This window comes from Lipophrys pholis (assembly GCF_963383615.2).
Source record: "Lipophrys pholis genome assembly, chromosome: 11".
NCBI classification, from domain to species: Eukaryota; Metazoa; Chordata; class Actinopteri; order Blenniiformes; family Blenniidae; genus Lipophrys; species Lipophrys pholis.
Window position 1 is genome coordinate 12,745,614 of NC_137631.1, and position 18,805 is coordinate 12,764,418.

Below are 18,805 nucleotides of genomic sequence, written 5' to 3' on the forward strand. Positions count from 1 at the left end.
GGGGAGAGGGGCGGAGTTGCAACCCACTATTCGTCTGGCCAAGCACATTCAGCTGACACAATCAAGAGAGACGAACTCAGTGTCTGGACAGGTAACTCGTGGCATCACTTCATCTTGTTCTTCCTCAGTTTAGCATGTAGGTTGGTTACGACTGGCAGTGCAACAAAACTTCACAAAAGTACAAATGAGAGTGTCTGTTTAATGATATAAGTTATACAAATTTTCCTTCATCTGTCACCAAAGTAACCATTGTAAAATCAATAGTTAAAAAAATGGCTGATTAATCATTACGCTTCCCATAGAAAAGTCTCCCGTGTCTTTTATGCAGATTTGTAACTTCATAAAATGTCCCTCCTGCCTCCAGTGGATGTGGCTCCAGGGTGAGGTTTAGGTCCACTCAATGAAGGTGGTATAAATGACACCCAACTGTCCAGTGCACAGTGCTTGTTTTCTTCACAGGTGAATTGAACCCCTTTAAAAAATATATATATATAAAAAAAAAAATGGATGCACATGGTCCCACAGTGGGGTTGCACCCCCTGCTGGCAGAAGTTCTGCAGTGCAGCCCGCTGAAGTCAGGCTGCACTGTTCTGGAGGGGAAACCAGATCTCCTTGGCAAGCAGCTCATCCTCCAGTTTGATGTTGGTTCCAGCCAGAAAAGATTTCCTGCTCTTCACTGTCACTTCCAGCACCATCCCATTTAGCAGTAGGACATTACTGTACTCCAACTGTGAACATCAGGAAATATTTGAATGATTCCTTATTCGAAACCATGGTTCTACGGTGCTTTGTCGATAAAAGTTTTGTGACTCTGTATTATTGTTAAAATGAGAAAAAAAACAACCTTTTAATACCAATATTTTTTTCAAAAATTACAACTTTAGACTTCTCAGGCATACATATTTATTGATCTAAAGTTTTATGAACCTAAAGTTCTGAACATGGATGCAAATATTTTTGTCTACCCTAAAGGTTGTTGGATTTCCTGTATAACATTGTAGCTCCTTTCACTATATTCAAGTATTTTATTCTTCATTATGCTCTTTGGGAGAGAGGATGGACGTCGTACCAGTTCATTGAAGGTGGGATTGGCGTTGTTGCGGACGATTTTCGTCTTCCTCTTGGAGCGCTGCTGAGGGTCTGGTCTCAGGCGCGTGACCACATAGGCATCAGGGTTTGAGCCGTTTGCCAGCGTCTGTTAAAAGAAGTTAACATGGTCAACTTGCTGGGATCATGACTGAGAGCACCTTTAACTTCAATGCTGAATAATACAATAAGAGTGGGGAAAACTCACAATGTTTTTCAGGTGTTTCACCAAGACGGATATCTTTGAGTCTGAGGTCGAAATGCAAAGCTGTACCTGAGGGGAGTCTTCTGTAATGGATCAACACACGAGTTCAAATAAATCACAACATGTCTTTTTAACATCAGTATGAACTCATGTCAGTCTTCACATTCATTCCACTGTCCTCAGGTTTTCCCCCTCTTACCTGTAGCCACACTACTCTGGACTGAGCTGGGACCATCCAGAAACAGACTGCACACAAACTCATTCTGCAAGCAGCAGATTAATTTCAAGTTACAGGCAGATCACCTCCAGAAATCACTCAGACAGAGTAGAAGAGACACTCACTCCTTTGCTCTGTCCCTTAAATAGCTGTTGCAGATATTTGTTCAGTTGTTGCATCTTCCTCTCTGCTGTGAATGATACAATAGACCGAGATGGAAAGCTGTAATAGGAAGTGAAGATTATGTGTCAGATGATTGTGAGAAAAGCAGCAATCCAACAATAACCTGATTGTTGTTTCTTCACTCACGGTGGTAGAGTGCTTTCAATGAAATGCTTCTTCAGTTGTTTGTGGATCTTCTCAAACTCGGAGTATGTCTTCTCGCTGGTCAAAAAGCCGTCATGAATTTTAATCCGCAGTTTGTAGACCTGCAAGTCCGCAAGACAACAATTCCATTTGGTTGCAGGGTGATTAAATAAAGAGCATCTGAACTGTGTCGTGGATCACAAACAGTATGAGTAAGTATTAACTATTGACGCGGTTGCAGTTCAAATTGCTGCTTTTATGGAAACAGCTAAGCTGAGTAACTGGCAAACGGCTCCACTTGTGATTTGAAAGATAAGTTGTTCGATTCGGCCTCCAAACAGTTAAACCGCACATCAGGAATCCTGCTCTGATCAAAGAGCAGCGAAATGCCAACAAACACTTTTCGCTCCATTTTGGGAAAAGACTTTCTGAACACATCACCGATGCTGAGGGGGCCATATGTGACAGAATACCCCGGGGTTATTCCTCACAGACCAAAATTGCGTGAAGCTGCTGTCAGTCCCAGGCGCTTTATCAGCTCCCTTTATTGTTTGGATCTAACACGAAATGACGTGCTGCAAAAAAACGCACACAGAGAGACCAGCATTTTCTGGATTACCACAGCACAGAGAGCAACATGCAGCCTCACCGCCTCTTTGCCTCCGAGAGAGTATCCCTCAATGAAGGCTTCCTGGATGTTGGTGCTGGAAGCCGAGATGGTCCCGCCCTGGGCTTGTGACGCTTGCTTCTTCCCTTGAGCCATGGCGTGTGCCAGGAAGTTAATCTTGACTGAAACACAGGTAATGCTCTCCTTGATCTTCCTACATCAGGAGAAGAAGAGAAGAATGTCAAATACCAGATAAACACAAAAACAGAATTAAAATGCAAGGCCTTTGTAAAAGTCTGATTAAGTTACGCTGTGAAGAAGGAGGTGGCTTCTAGGTCTGTGTCTTCGGGATGCAATTTGCTCTGGACGTACTGCAGGTCAATAATGTCCTTCAGTTCTGGCATCCCGGCATGCAGCATCTTGAAAGTTACACAAAAAACAAACGAGCAGTTTATCGAATATTCCACCGCTGTCAGATATGACCAGAGGATTATTGTGAGGACCATTATTTTGGAATGTCTTACAAGTTCCAACAAACTGAGTATTAGTGCAGATCGCTTTCTGATTATGTTGTAAGCTTCACAGCAGAGCTCCACAAAGCGATGCAGACGCTGAGCCTTCTCTCCGCCGCCGGTGATGAGGTGCTGCATCTCAGACGTGAAGATGAAGGGTGCTCGGTCCCTGTTATTGTGAGACAGAGAATTCGTATTAATACCATTCTAAATAGTACGATATGTTTAATAATTTACCATATATATATATATGTATATAAGTAAAACGGCCTGCCTTTTAAAAGCTCCAATTTTCTGTGCGTTGCCCATAATCTTGCCAAAGTCGATGTGAAACATGTGTCCACTGTGTTTGAGCATGATGTTGTCATTGTGGCGATCACAGATTCCCAGGATGAAGGTGGCAACGCACCACCCTGCACATGAGAGGAGGAAGTTCGTCACAGCCTGCATATGCAGACAGCGACTATTACACAGTGCAACACCAGGAAAAGTAACATGTTAGCCATAGAGGGCCATGCTTAGGATATATTGTTTGTTTTGGCTTTGACCTTCTCATAGTCCTCTTTAGTTTTGTTCCTCATGTGGAACCACTTCTCCAGTGTGTCTTCTCGAAGGGTCCCACCAAGACCCCACTCTTGTTGTATCTTGCCCAGTGTCACCGCTTCAGGTACCATTTCAACCAAGCCTGACAAACCAAAAACCATATGAACATAATAGGAGGAAAAAAACATGAACCATTGTAGAACCTGAAATTTATAATTTTTTTAATTATTATTTTAATGCATAAAAGTTCTATAGGTTGGCGCTTAAATTATGACAGCCAGCAGCGACAACAGCAGCAGTGTGCAGAGCCCAGTGGTCAGACTGGCTTTTTACTCATTTATCATTTTACTCTAACCTTTTCTACCAAACTTTGATGAATGACTGAAGTTTGCAGATCATTTGGTCTCGGTACACAAACCGACAAGGAAGAAAACCAAACCGGAATGAAGATTATTTCCGGTTTGGTCAAAGGAGTCGATCAGTACCTTATAAGACTGTTTTAGCTGCTAGATTTATAAAGGACGAGAACCTTGAACTCTGCCCGACTGGAGCCATCCACTGTTTCAATTCCAACTGACGTCAGTCTCTTCAACAACTGTAAATCGCTTTGGGAGTGTGTGTATTGTGGTAATAAAGTTGACCTTGACCTTGATATGAAGCTCTTAACAACCAGGCCTCTTCATATCCTCATGAGCTACGTCAGCATTGTTTTTATGCATCTCTCTACTCTTGTGCTCTGACTGACTGTGGAGCTGGTAGTTTTCGATCTTTGCCCCCTGTAATGAATCGATTGAGTTGTTATCTGATATCATCTTGTCTGTTGCTCTCCGTCCTTTGCACTTTTTCTATCCTAAAACATCCAACCAGTGTCGTGGAAAGTCACTACCTCCGAGTCTGGTTCTGCCGATTTGGCCGAGCTTTTCAGCTCCTCTCTTGGCTATGCTTTCTCATGTGGGTATTTTCTGTCGAGGTTCCATGAGATGGATTCATGGTTGATGCTAATGAAGTGAATTGAATTCGAAAACAAGGTCCTGACCTTGATCTTTGCCCGTTGAAAGACACCTGTAGGTGATCATTTGCAAGTCCAGGCCCTCCTGGAGCCACACTAGATCCATCACGCGAACTATCTGGAGCACCAGCATGTCCTGACGCAGGTTATCGCCGGTCTGAAAAATACATTTCACTGAGAACTCAAGTCGAGAAATTATTCGAATTTGACTTAGTGAAAACACAAAATGAATCAAAGTGTTCACACCTTACAAATGACACTGATGTTGGTGGCCAGGGGGTCAGTGCAGACGAAGGAAATTCCAAGAGGAGCAGCATTGGAATTGTAGAACGTACAGGTCTGGAAAGGACGCATGAAATATTCAAAACATAAATTTAAAATGCGGCACTACATAGATATCAATATAAGCCTATCTTGCTGTGCATTTTTCTTACATCCAAGTTCACAGCCTTGACATGAACTGCAGGATCTAGCGGCAAACAGCAGCTGATCCCGTCTTTGAAGAAATTGTTGATCTTCCATTTTTCCTTTTTCAAAACATTCTGCAATTAAACGCATCTCATCACGATCAAACGCCACAGAATCAGTGAAATGTGAACCCAGGAGTGATGACAAGAATGAGACTGAACGACCTATCGACACACCTTCCGCTGAGCCTTGTCGGCGGTGCGAACACTGTCCGCCACCTGCATGAGCACCTGCACCAGCCGGGTTTCGTGCTCGAGCTCCTGCCTCAGTGCTTGGCCACAGCAGTGACGCAGGGCAGCCTGAACTTTACTGAACCAACTCTGGTAGTACGGGTCCGTGAAAGCATCCTCCAGCAACCTGCCAGTGCATTCAAACATTTCAGGAAACGGCTGCAATCAAGTTCATATGCAACAATACACATCCAGATACATGCACGCGTACACACACTTCTCATACCATATGTATGTTATGATATCTTGAAAAACAATCAGAAAGACCCCCAAAAATGCTTTTTTCTCATTTCTGAATTATTACAGTGGCTCCAAACACCTCCTGCACTTCAACCATCCAACCAGACAAGATTTACCAAGATTTGTGTCGCATTTATAACATGAGCTTCTCAGCACCATCACAAATGGACACTAATTTTGAAGAACTGCCAGATAATTAAAGTTGAAGTTATCCTGGGAAAAGAGGCACAAGCCCTCAGTCATTTAATAATTACTGACAATTTCTACAGACAGGAATCAGACACCTGGATTATTGAGATTTTATGACAGGGTTAAAAATGAATGAGAAAGCGCCACATGTCTGTATAGAATAGAGAAGAAGTATTTTCTCAATTGATAATATCTTATCTGGTTTTGATTCCACCATAAACTCTGAGAAACATAAAAGTTTCTTCTGGGAATGGTTATGGGAGTGGGAATGATGATTAAGCGAGGCATTGATCACATAAATATCCCTGCGGTAAAGTTGGACCAAGGTGGAAGTTAATGTGAGGATTAACATTTTAAGCAAATTAAACCAGAGTTTAGTGAGTGCACAGAGTAAATAGCAGTGACATGTGTGACCCACCAGTATAGCTGCTGGGCAATGCGAATGTTCTTCAGTGATCTCTCCAACAGAAGCATCACCAGGGGTCCCTCCAGGGTCCACTCACTCTTCAGAGCCTGGAGGACAGGAAGGGATAATCGCGTGTGGAACATTTGACACATGATCTCAAATCTTACAGCTTGAACCAGGAAACATCAGCTCATGAGTTGGAAAAATCACTTATAAAACCGTACAGAGCAAGGTCATATGAACTGTATTTTACACACTCTGTGTGAGTAATAAACTTCCCGAAAAAGTAACATTTATTGCTAAGAAGCATTGTTACAATGCAATGGCTGAAATTGCTTTACTGTTTGAGTAGTTCAGTTGCTTACCTGAACCAGCTGTGGAAGAAACACCTCAAGTTCTGAATCTGGGATCTGCTCAAAGTAATGAACGGCAGCTTCCCGAACAGTCCTGTCATGAAAACTGGAAGAGATGGTTGAAGTCACTCAATAAGACAAATAGAAATATGATTTATGTGTGTGATCACAAAAGCAGGTCTGGGTTATTCAGTTCTGACAACAACTGCCGTCCCATAATAATTCATACATTAGTGCCTGAGTTCCACGTCATAGTAAGCATTTTGATCAAAGTTATTTGTGACTGCTGTGAAACATTGACAAACATTTTCAGAGGTGCAAACAATAAGACCAGCAGCAGTAGGAGGTTTGGAACAATCCCAATGTCTGTTTCATTGTCAAACACACCTGTGGCTAAGCAGGAAAAGCGCCTCCTCAGGTAGGTAGATGAGCCAGCTGTCCACAATAGTGTAGATTTCTGTCAAGTCTTCAGGGTGCCACCGGGGGGCGCTACCCAGCACAAGGTGGAGACAGGTGCTGCCTTTGTCACAACTGTAGCGTTTGCTCCAAATAAGAGCCTTCTCATTTTCTGTCAGACTGGTGAAACAGACGTACTGTCAGGGACGCATCAAACAAGACGAGCAGCTAGTAAAACAAGGCCCTCCGGTGTTTTTTTTCTGAGAAGATCCATTTACTTTCTTGCCATCGTAATGTATGGTTTCACAGATCAACTCACAAGCAGACACAATGCCTCTTGGACACTTCCACCATTTTCCTTTGCAGTTCTCCACAAGGCTGCGAGAACAGCATTGACCCCGGGAGTGCGATGGGCCTCTGATACTCCCACTGAAACTGATCCTGAAAGTCCAGCTACGCACAGAAAGGAGGGTCAAAAGGAGGGCAGCGGGCCACGAGATGTTGTTTGTGTGTTTGGTTACCAGGGGGCCGAGCCGTCTGGTGTTTTCTGACCTGCAGTATGACCCCCTGGGCCTGTCTGAGAGTGTCAGTCAGGGCAGGGGAAGGAGGAAGTGGTAGCTCAGGCAGGGTGGACATATTGAGCAGGATGCTACCGGTTACAAGACTCCTAAACAAAGAGAGTATACAGATTAAACGTTCTGTTTTTAATTACAACTATACTCAGCTCAATGAAAATAAGCCTTTCAACATGAACTATATTGATTATGTGACAAGAAATAAACATTGCTGAGAGATTTATAGTAGTCAAATGTGGGAAAAAGGGGGGGAAAGGGTTTTTCATAATAAACTTCAACAAATAGAGAGAATAGAATCGGGATATTTTACTCTTCTCTATTTGGCACCAACTTGACTTGTTTATGAAGCATCCAACAATACTTGTACATCGTGCATTTTGGTAGTTTGGAAAGGCACTTAAATCATTTTACCAAAACACATGTAAAATGTCAGTAAAGAGGTGTGAGATGTGGGAACAAACTTACCTGTCGTCGTACAGAGGGAGAACAGACCAGCACAGTAGCTCAGGGTTTTTGATTCTTTTGGCTCCCTTCAGGTGAATTGTCAGCATGGATTCGTACGGCAGCTTATTCACCGGGACAGGGAAAACAATCCTGAAAAAGAAAAGCACACAAGAACCTCTTACCCTCTTCCAGCTATTCGTACCGTGATGTTATCCCTAAATTTACATTTGTTTTTTTGTATTTGTTGTGTGTTTATTCGTCCAAAATATTCTCTGCTGAACTGCATTTGAGCTACTTGATATAAGGGTAGGAACAGAAAAGCAACCTGACGACAGCAATAAATTATGCAATAAGGACATATTTACTGTCGCTTCAGTGACACAATGGTCATTCCTGAGCTAAACAAGGAAACGAGTTCATTGTGACAAAACTGTTTTCACAATGGGAGACATTGTCTTGGCCTTACATGCGGTTACATTGGATCGTGTTTCCAAGCGTCAAGGTGGTGCTGATGTTTTCAGCCACGCTAATGTTGCAGATCTGTGTTCCTCCATACGTCAACTGGCAGGTTATAGAAAAGTAATCATAACTGAAAAGAAAGAACGAGAGAAAAGACAAAGAATGTGGTTAATTCTGTGGACTTTTCCATTAGTGCCTCCACATCCATTCGTATTAAAACATACTCCGACTTCCATGTGGGTTGAAGTTTAAAGATAGCGGCAACATTGAATCGCAGGATGTCTTGGTTGTTGTCCACGTCGCAGATTCGAGGTCTGCCGATCACATTCTGGCTCCTGAAGTCGGTCTGGAAGTTGTCGAAGTATATCTGCAGCACTTTGAGCAGCGCGCCGTGCAGCATTGTCAGGGCTGGTGTTCACATAAGAAAGAACATTTTAGAAAAGACAGAGCAGGAAGTGTGTTGAATTTAAATAAAGAATACGTCCGTACTGCAGTTTAAAGCCAAGTACTCATTTTTTGCTGAGAGCAAGCAGCTGTTGGGATCCACTGGCACCTATACGGTTTGACACGAGGCATACTGTATTTCTATTTCACTTAACTTTATCTTTTATCAAACAACTCATACTTTTAGTCCTCAATTATGACTTCATGAAAAATTAAAGAGAAAATAAATCTTACTAGGAAAAGGCCCCAACCTGCCCTCCTTTCTTCTCTCAGTTTAAAATAAATTTCACCGTCTAAAACTGTGTTGTTCTTTTACTGCCACCAACTCTTTATCGATCAGAATAGAAATCTAGGCATTATGCAGATCCTAGAAGAGAAGAGAGTCTACTAATCTTTCAAACTAAATGTAAAATATGCACAAAACAGTGTCCAACAATCTAGAGTCTAGATTCTAGACTATGGCTTTTAAACACTTAAACACTGACGGCTGGTACCTAACTTCTGATTTTAAACTTTCAGCGTGGTGGTGGTGGAACATATTAGTAGTTGAGATTCATATTGTCAGACCTTAATATTTACCTATATATAAGATTTACACACTCAATCATACTCACCAGCTTGAAACTCAAACATTTCATCGGGACCCTGTAAGACAGAGGGGAACTCGATTAGGGATCAACCACATTTTTCTACATCGTTTCATGAGTGCATCAGAGTTTCATCTAATGAACATTTTAGAAAAGCCAGACTAACGGGGTACATCATGGTATGCTCATGCTGACGACTGGCTTTCATTACTTTAACAATTGTTTCACGAAGATGTGTGATCTCCCACCAGAACGGGACTGATCCTGTTGATGATGCCAACGGCGTCCTCCAGCTCGAGGCATGAGAAGCCACACAAACGGTTGCTGATTCTGCGAATGCAGCTCACAAGCATGTAAACGTTAACCCCCGACTGTAGACATCAGAGAAAAGTCAAGTTAGGAGAAGGTGGAGACGACACGATCAAAGTATTTCAATCAACCAAAACAGCAACACTATGAGACATCAAGTTTTATTCAATATAGAACAGAAACAAACAAAAACACAACAGATGTTGAATGTAAGACTTTTTACCCTTTAATGGACGATAACTGAACTTTGATAGGAGCTCGTCATCACAAACTATATGAATGGATTAAATTACTCGTGCACCTTTACATTTACTACACATGTGTAAAGATGTGTTCGTTAAATTCATTATAATTTGGTCAAATCCGATTTTTTAAAGGCTTGAAACATTTTAGTTTAATTTAAAGAGGTAATTTTTTTTTTATTTCAATGGTAAAATGGTAAAACCCATCCGACATGTTGTTCGGGTTCGATTGTGATTAAGAAAATGGTTTCATGCTGATTGCAAATCATTGCATCTCACTTTAAATACCCTCGCCGTCCCAGCCTTTTTAGAATTGGATCTCAGGGCATTGTGGGCAGACGCATATAAAACACAGACACTATTTCTACTGACCTGATTGCTCAAGAGCACTGTCACTTCTTGGTTGTAGGAATTAAGCAGATCCTGCAGGAGGAACCTGAAAATGGAGGAAAGGTAAACAGGCACACATGAGAGGGTGGTGGTGGTGGTGGTGGAGTTCCTACAAACAGATGCTGGCTCACTCTTACGATCAAAACAATCTCACACAGCTCAAGTGGGATCTTACTTGGACGTGTTGGAGATGCGGATGGGCCGAAGGAGCTCGTACAGCTGGAACAGACTCCTGTCGTCCTCAGCCTGGGAGAAGAGTGATAAGACTCAAATACCAGTTGCTTGTTTATCATTAAGGTCTTTCTATTACGTCATCATGAAGCTCAACAAAGAAAGGTCCAGTCTACCTACAGAATCGCTCCACATGTCATTACATATGTGTAAAGAAACAACAAGGTGTGGCATTACAGGCAACAGACAAGACATGAGGGCGGTTTTACAGCTACGATAGCTCTTCTGATAACAGGTTCAGCACAAGTATTTATGAAAGCAGCAATTCGAGAGCAAGGGCTGATCCTTCCAGTAAACTATCAATGCTTAGAGAAGGGAACGGAAAAGGAATTTGAACCGACTCACGTTTCGGGCAAGACGATGTGGGAGGCTGCTTGTCTTTACCAATCGGAGGGGGATGACTTGTTTGAACTTAGAGTAGAACTGCACTGTCTCATGCATACCCAGTTTCTCTTCACTGGAGAGAGAGAGAGAGAGAGAGAGAGAGAGAGAGAGAGAGAGAGAGAGAGAGAGGGAGAGAGAGAGAGAGAGAGAAATAAAACATTAAACGACACTTATCAGTGAGCGTCATGAAGTTGAATCACATAAACTATCAAATTCTTTGAAACTACTCTCAAATTGTGACAAACTTACTTCCGGAGATACTCCTCAGAGACGCTTATCTTGAAAACATAACTCTCGTTCATGTCGGGAGGTTGGTCCAGCAGCTGAAAGGTTTTGTCGATCAGACTCTTCACTGTCCTGTCCACTGCGCAAAAGATCAGAGTTCAGAGTTCACACACTTCATACACAGGCGGAGAGGTACTGCACACTACATTCATTAAAGTAACAACTAAGCTGTACTGCTCGGTATTTCAACAGACACTCTGAGCCACAAGCTACTCCACTCGGTGGAGTTTTGCTTGAGGGCCGGAGCAGCTTGCATCATCGCTGCTACAAACACATGTGCTTATACATGTTCTGTTTAGAAAGGCTGTCGGCTTACTGTCAGAAACATTGATGTTGTTTTGTTTTTTTTTAATCCTGAGATTGCAGGAAATGTTAACACTCTCCCTAAATGAGGGGGCAGGTTTCTTACCTGGGGCGGGGAACGGGAGTGGGTCAGCGTGCCAATCGGTGGCCACACTGATCGTCACCTCCACATCCTGCAGCAGGGCAGGGTGGATGTGCCGCACTTGACCCCACACCACGCCGGAGTTGTGAACCGTGTTTGTGTGTTTGTAGCGAGACTTCAACCTGCAAGGCAGAGGTACACAAGCTGTGATTGGGAAAGAGTCACATAGAGCAGGCGCACGGAATGCTGTGAAAACAACAGTAACAAATACGGTCTGTTCCGTTGATGACAAAACAACCTCCATTATATAAATGACAATAAAGGTGAAAACAGACTTTATACAAACGTCAAACTGTTTTTAACAACTGTACATGGTTTATAGTTTTTTAAAAATGTGACTGCAGAGTAACGGATTGAACAGTGTTGCCGAGTCTGCTTATGAGAAATCGTTGCTTATTTTGGGCTTCCCTTTGCTCCCGAGACCAATTCCTCCTGATCTTAGCAGTAAAAATGAAATGAGCAGTTTACACTTTGAGGTTCCGTCCACAACCCCACCATCTTGGATGAGGGACTGCATCGCCTGCAGTGCGTTCGCTTTTACCGTAAAAAGGATCAGCATAACCAAAACTCCCAATTTTTTTCAAGCGGTTTGGTTCTTTACAAGACGCTACAGACATGCAGAGTTAGGATCGGATGCTTTTGTACAATAAAAATTTTTTATCTTTTTGACCTTAATAGAAGTGAATGAACTGGATTTGGAGCAAGGACTCCAAGATGGCAGTCATGGTAATAGCCAACTCGAGCAGTCCTGTGGCTCATCTGATTCTAAGCTGGTAATGGCAGTAATAGAACATGTGTGTTTATCTTATTTAAGTTTGAATAGTTTGTGTTTAAATGAGTTCATAAATAAATCTAATAATAATAATAATAATAATAATAATAATAATAATGATTAATAACACTGAAGATTCAGGTTTTAGTCTGAGTAAAGACACTACATTGAATAGGATTATTAATTTATTACAGTTAATTACGTGTATTTCACTTTTGGGAAATGTTTGCCTGTCTTGTATTTACAGTACTTGCTATTTGGGCTATTTACTTCCCTCATATACATCCATTGAACTATTGTAAATTGTGCTCTAACCATCTTTCTCATTCCAGAAAAACTCACAATGACATGATGTGAAAGACGACACGTACACAACAAGCATCTGTCTTGACTGATATATTTCTTTTGAACAAAATGTTCACGTATCAACTTACTAGTGTCCCTAAACGTAACTTACTCTGTCAATTCAAATGTTCTCTTTTCCTACTAAAGACGCAAAACGTCTTTTTTCCCCCAGGAATACCAAGAGGGAATGTAAACAGTCACCAAATAAAGATCTTCCTTCTGTTCATTTACTTTTGTTCATTTTGTTGTTTCACGTAAATTAAAAAAAGAAAATACAGTCTCTAGGTCTATCTCACTCTCTGTGTCCTATTTGTTATCGTTTTTTCTATTCTCTGTCCTTGTGTATGAGTTTATCGGTTGGCATTAGTTGAGTGCACATAAATTTACTTTACTAAAAAAAAAAAAAAAGAGTGTGTTTTGAGTATTTAACCCTGATGCAACATTAAGTAAAGTTTTGTAGTTTTGAGACGCATTCATTGAGATAAATCTGGCTATGTTTTTTTCAAGGAACTTTGAAATGTATCCAGATATGTTACCTTGTGTTTTGTTTTTTTTAAATACTGGGAATATTGTAAACAAGACTCATAACACAATCTTTCATTAAAAACAGGTTTTCAAGTAGAATAAATAAAATTCGATATGGATAAGCTGGTGTTTCTTGAATGTATTTGATTCGACTAGTATTGATATTATTAATAATTAATTAATTATCAGCAGAGAGAACATGCAATCTCCACACAGAAAGGTTTCCATGGAACTTTGATGCTGATGTTAACCATCAGACCATTCTACCATCCGTTTGTCTGTACTTCTTTGACATCAAATCTCTCCCTCTCTCTATATATATATATATATATATATATATTTTTTTTTTTTTTTTTTTTTTTTTTACCTGGAAGTTGTGGCACAAAAAGAAGCAAGACTCGTTGTGCTGCCCTCTGGAGAATCTATTAGTGTGATGGACCAAGGATCCTGATGTGAGGGGAGAAAAAACAACAGCAACATTGAGCCAATTTTTCATTTTGCCCCTTTGATTAAATGAGGTGAAATGAAGTTTTCTAAAGATACTCACATGATTTCTGACTTCTGTGCTTGAGCGAGTCAGTCTAACACCAGGTTCAGGAAGGTCACAGGAAGTCTGCCTCATCCTGTTGCGAGGGGGCACCGGTGGTGGCTGGCCTTTTGTGGGGAGCCTGCTTGCACTGTGAAGCCTGCGTCTGGGTGGAACGGGTGGGGGGCCTTGGCGCTGACCGTTGGCAGTGTTGGAGCCTCCGGCCACTGCCGGCGGGCTGGGGGGGAGTGCGGGTGGGTCGATGAGCCCAGCCAAGGTGGATTGATACAAATGGTTTTCATCATAAGCAGGACAGTCTCCAAGGCTCTCATGGAGGTTCGTTGGCCCTGGATTATGTCTGAGAGGCATTGGGAGGTCAGAGGCATCTGCCTCCTGGTTTACATGGTTTGGCCTCTCCATTTGTACCAGCAGTCCTGTTTAGATCCTCACTCTCTGCACACTTTCTCTTCAGAGCGGGACGGAAGAGCTATTTGTTCCGTGGCGCTACAGAACAAATAAAGTCAGAACTATTAATCATTATCATTTGCCAGTGTGGTTTCTGGACAAAGAAGCAGTTGAATGACAAGACTGAGACTGAAGCTGAAGGTTTACGTTGGGCTGATCATTAACCAGCTTTCAAATCCTACCAGGAACTCTACCAGAGCGTGCCACAAAAGGTTTCACTCGTAGAAAAGAAAACTGACAGATAATTCAAACTATCATATCACTAAGATTTAACACCTACTTCAGTTGGACCACACTCTGGCTGTTCATGGGCAAAAGTAAAAAGACTAAATCAAACCAGCTTTTCAGAGACAAAGTATCTGACATGTAGTTCTAAACGCAAAATCTTCTTTACAAAGTAGACCTTCAATTTCAAATGAAATGTCACTTCTTATTTGGCAGCTTACCTTGAAAGCTCAGTAAAGCAGCGACCCATCCTGCGCTTTGGGGAAATCTTACAGGAAGCCATGCTCAGCAAGTTAAACCTGTACAGGACTTTTCATGTTCCCTCAACCCTCCCACTGTCCCTCCTTGTCTGCCTCCTGCTCCTCCTCCTCCTCCTCCTGCAGCCCACAACAACCAAATCTTTCCCTCTGCTGGAGAAAACTTCACATAACACTTGTGCATGGTGTGAACGTGGAGAGAAACTCATTCCACTTCCTTTAGATATCACATTCCTGAGTTAGAAGTTTGAATAAAAATCTAGTTAATTATGGCAGTGCTCGGATCTTTTCTTTTGCACCTTCAATTAGTCTGACAGATGAATGATCACCACATCTTCGCTTTGCTTTTCGTGTCTGACTGCGTGTGTCATACACCTCTGAAGTCCTACGATATCCTCTGCACGTCAGCGCAGTTCAACCATGACAACAAAACATCCAATGCACTCCTCGCTCAGGAATGTCCTTGAGCAGGTTCAGCTCATTTCAGTGCTGCCTTAATGTTCGCGTGGCTCGGGTGATGTGAAATAAGCGGAACAGGAAACAAATGTTTCCTGACACTCCAGAGATGATATAGGAGCTCAGATTGAATACTTTTTTTTTTTTTTTTTTTACTGGTAGGATCAGTAAAACCCCGGCAGCACCCTGACCAGCTGTTTCTTGGACTACACGTCTTGTGGTAAACCGGTTTTGTTGGACTCTTCACCGTGTCGATTATGAGGCTTCCTGAGAAAGTCCATCACAAACCTTCAGTGGGAATGAGAGCGACGGCCCTCCACTGAATGTTGCACACAGGCGTGAGCTGAGGTCCACTGAGCAGGGGGCTCTTCTGGAATGGATTTGAACCACACGACGCCCCACATTTCACCCCCACAACTAAAACCTGAATTTCCTGGCTACTATGCACTCATACCTTTTGTCCTACTCATACTGGTCGGAAGTGCGGTGGCAGTGGTAAGAATCTTATGTACTCGTCATTCTGCGTGTCCTGTACATAGTCATATTCAGGGTCCTAAGTGTCTGCCTCTCTTTAGGTTTTCTACATCAGGAGGAGAGCAACGTAAGTTAGGTTTCCCACATTTAAAAGAGGAACTTTTCATTGTTTATGTTTGGTCAAAATCTGGCATCTTTTGATTTGCTTCCTTCCAGATTGGATGAGCTGCGGCACAGGCTGATTCCTCTCTATACCTATGACCCTGCAGAGGAAGACGAAGACTGGGGTGATACTGACATAAAGGATGAAGATGAGGAGCTGATTGTAAGAACATTATTTAAACTCTTTTCATCCACTTTGTCTATGTTTATAATCTTATTCAGTTTAAAGCAACATTCATTTTTATCTGCAGTTATGACAACAGAACATACAGTTTATTATCAATAACAGGTTTATATGTAGAAATATCTTATTTACAACCATTTACATATTGCAATCAATGTCTTTTCTCAAGTAAAAGAAATTAGTGACGAGTTTCAGAGTCTGAAATGTGTTCCAAGTATAAAAACAAAGAAACACTTTCGAGTCTTTTCAGTTGAAAGACCAAACCACTTTGGTGGTATTCTGTGAATGTGGTAATGGACTGGAAATGTGTTCCTGCTCATTTTTCTGATTCATGTTGAGCCACGTGTCTGCTGGTTGAGATCACTTTTTAAAAAGTGATCTTTCTCTACGGTCAAGTTATCTGCTGCCTTGCTTTTCTGCTCACAGTTGTGTTAATGAAAAGCAGAACTGAACACATAAATTGATCCTTTTCCACGTGATGTATTCATCGTCTACGTTAAGATCATTATTGAGGCAAAAGTACACGATGAACAAAGTCTTCTTAAAGACAATCCACAATTTTAATTTAAGCAACAAACCGCTTTTAAGATGTAAGAAGTGATGACATGTACGCATGTTTATGTAAATGTAAGTATTAATACACAAATGTAGGAGCTGCCTCCACCCAGAACCCCGACTATTAAATCACACATGCTTTGTCTCGCACCACGTGGTAAGATTTGGATTAATACCAGAAATCGTAATGTTTTTTTTAAGTCTTAAGATAGTATTGTTATTGGCTGTTGAGGTAATAAAAGTCATAATCGCTTTCATGTCAGATACTTTTAAATCTTTACACAGTCTGCAACCAAACGCTACACTCATGGTTTTACCTTAAAGCTTATTCTATCATTGTAATCTGTATCAAATTTACAATAAATTCACTGGATTAAAACTTTTTTTTTTTTTTTTTTTAAATAATCAGTATATTTCTCCTCAAACATGAAAAGGGAAAATAAAATTATGTTGGGGACACCCCCCGCCCCTCACCTTTCTGGAAGCCCACTTTGAGAACCAAAGCTGGAAATGAACCTGATTAAACTCCTGAAGACAGTTCAGGAGCATTTGTATTGTACACACGTGTGATCATGTTCACTCAACTTACTGAATGTATTTCTCTTCACAGGAGCCTCTGTACAAGGAAGCAAAGCTACTCTTCACTTCAGGTTATGGGACAGAAGAGTAGATAAAGTAGAGAGAATGCAATTTGGAAAAAAAAAAGTGCCCCACCCCCCACCACCACCAATCTTACTGAATAAACAGACTGAGGTTTCCAGGCTCCACCTGCACTGAGGACAACTTTGCATGACGTTCTCTCTTTGTGACACCAGATGGCACTACAATCCCGTCTCTTCCCATAATAAGCCATCACAAGACTCGCCATCTTTTTGTTTTCTTTTCTTTTATGTCGTATAAAAGAAAACGTCAACTTGTGACGACTGGGAAATAAAATCCAATTTAAAATTTTTAATTTGTGAGTGTGCATGTGCTTGTTGGTCCAATTATGAATAAAATGGCTTTGTGGACACACCTGTTTCTTCTTGGCAATCAGAGGTCTGGCTGTCTGCAGTCTGAAGTTCTCCTCCACATGCTTGGTGGGGCTTCACATACAGGAGATGGGATCACAAAGAAAGAGCAGGTGAATGACATAAACCGTTGGAAACTCGCAATTCTTAATCTAAAGAATGAAACTGTATTACTTTAACTCTGTGTGATTTACATCAGCGTGGACATGCACACACGCTGCTTCCTGACCTCCATCCTGCTCGTCGTGGCTCTGGTCCCGCCTGCGCTCGCTCTGGACCCACTTTTATGCCTCTTCTGTCCACTGCACCAAAAAGAGAAGTCTTGTGAACAAATCACCAGCGAGTGCCTGCCAGACCAAAGCTGCTCCAGCTCCAGGGGCCTCTACGGCTCTGTTCACATCCTGTCCGCTCAGGGATGTGTGAGCAGTCATTTCTGCGACTCCCATGAACTTGTCGCTTATCGGGGAGTCAAATATAATGTCACACACAGCTGCTGCTGCAAAGACAAATGTAACACTCCCCCAAAACCAGACACCAGCCTGAAGAAGTTGCTGGGCATCACTGGGAAAATGGGGGAGAGAGTCACTAATCATCTCAAGGAGTCATGTTCAACCGATACGACATCAACGAAAACTGCTTCTAAATCTTAAAGTGTTAAAGACTGAGGGGAGGCCTGTCAGCCAGAGGCACTCACCTGAGTCAAGAGGAAGCTGGCATTCAGTCAAATGTTTGCATGCTTGTATTTTTTATTTTTTTTAAATGTTACATAAAAGCATCTCATGGTGTTTGTGTCATAATTCTTATTCTCCAGAGAAGAAGAAGATGGGCTGGTTAACCATCCTCCTGACATGCTGGAGTTAACAATGGATCCTATTTTTGCCAAATAAAATCAGATTGATTCAGACTGCCTTGGTCTCGTTGGTGTGTGTGTGTGTGTGTGTGTGTGTGTGTGTGTGTGTGTGTGTGTGTGTGTGTGTGTGTGTGTGTGTGTGTGTGTGTGTGTGTGTGTGTGTGTGTGTGTGTGTGTGTGTGTGTGTGTGTGTGTGTGTGTGTGTGTGTGTGTGTGTGTGTGTGTGTGTGTGTGTGTGTGTGTGTGTGTGTGTGTGTGTGTGTGTGTGTGTGTGTGTGCATGCATCAGAGCAGGTGTGCTGAAGGGCGTGGTCTATAAGGAGGACCCACCGGAGTCAGTGTTGTGGCAAGATTTGAATCTGGAGAAGCTGCAAAAAGTTTACGCTGGAGTTCAACATGACATGGTGGGTAAATTGAACCAGTTGTGCACTGTAACTT

General features: G+C 42.0%; 2 protein-coding genes across 2 annotated transcripts; one reads left to right on the top strand and one right to left on the bottom strand.

Moving 5' to 3' along the window:
* Window positions 1-180: 180 nt before the first annotated feature.
* On the bottom strand, window positions 181-14,707 carry pik3c2g (phosphatidylinositol-4-phosphate 3-kinase catalytic subunit type 2 gamma). The gene is made up of 33 exons (XM_080475124.1): window positions 14,642-14,707; window positions 13,752-14,234; window positions 13,572-13,651; window positions 11,527-11,684; window positions 11,082-11,196; window positions 10,794-10,905; window positions 10,393-10,463; window positions 10,200-10,263; window positions 9,525-9,647; window positions 9,304-9,334; window positions 8,470-8,653; window positions 8,253-8,375; window positions 7,808-7,936; window positions 7,320-7,434; window positions 7,087-7,220; window positions 6,759-6,947; window positions 6,384-6,477; window positions 6,031-6,125; window positions 5,130-5,310; window positions 4,920-5,027; window positions 4,732-4,824; window positions 4,513-4,642; window positions 3,482-3,618; window positions 3,208-3,377; window positions 2,946-3,102; window positions 2,731-2,840; window positions 2,464-2,635; window positions 1,818-1,936; window positions 1,634-1,730; window positions 1,491-1,554; window positions 1,295-1,374; window positions 1,070-1,195; window positions 181-728 (listed from the first exon to the last, which is right to left on the bottom strand). The coding sequence occupies exons 2-33, from the start codon at window positions 14,148-14,150 to the stop codon at window positions 576-578; spliced, it is 4,113 nt and encodes a 1,370-aa protein (XP_080331250.1). The 5' UTR covers window positions 14,151-14,234; window positions 14,642-14,707; the 3' UTR covers window positions 181-575.
* Window positions 14,708-15,162: 455 nt separating this feature from the next.
* On the top strand, window positions 15,163-17,631 carry LOC308117141 (small integral membrane protein 29-like). The gene is made up of 5 exons (XM_080475829.1): window positions 15,163-15,628; window positions 15,709-15,734; window positions 15,824-15,932; window positions 17,119-17,158; window positions 17,545-17,631. Exons 1-5 carry the CDS (start codon window positions 15,509-15,511, stop codon window positions 17,565-17,567), a joined length of 318 nt encoding a protein of 105 aa, XP_080331955.1. The 5' UTR covers window positions 15,163-15,508; the 3' UTR covers window positions 17,568-17,631.
* Window positions 17,632-18,805: the final 1,174 nt, after the last annotated feature.

Excerpts from the sequence above, each read along its gene's own strand:
- pik3c2g (XM_080475124.1), bottom strand. The coding sequence starts at position 14,150 with ATGGAGAGGCCAAACCATGTAAACCAGGAGGCAGATGCCTCTGACCTC. Across the intron at positions 9,335-9,524 it reads ACAGGATCAGTCCCGTTCTG|GGTCCCGATGAAATGTTTGA; the intron begins GTGGGAGATCAC and ends TCTGTCTTACAG. Across the intron at positions 7,221-7,319 it reads CCCAGGGGGTCATACTGCAG|CTGGACTTTCAGGATCAGTT; the intron begins GTCAGAAAACAC and ends TTCTGTGCGTAG.
- LOC308117141 (XM_080475829.1), top strand. The coding sequence starts at position 15,509 with ATGGATTTGAACCACACGACGCCCCACATTTCACCCCCACAACTAAAA. Across the intron at positions 15,735-15,823 it reads TACATCAGGAGGAGAGCAAC|ATTGGATGAGCTGCGGCACA; the intron begins GTAAGTTAGGTT and ends GCTTCCTTCCAG. Across the intron at positions 15,933-17,118 it reads ATGAAGATGAGGAGCTGATT|GAGCCTCTGTACAAGGAAGC; the intron begins GTAAGAACATTA and ends TTCTCTTCACAG.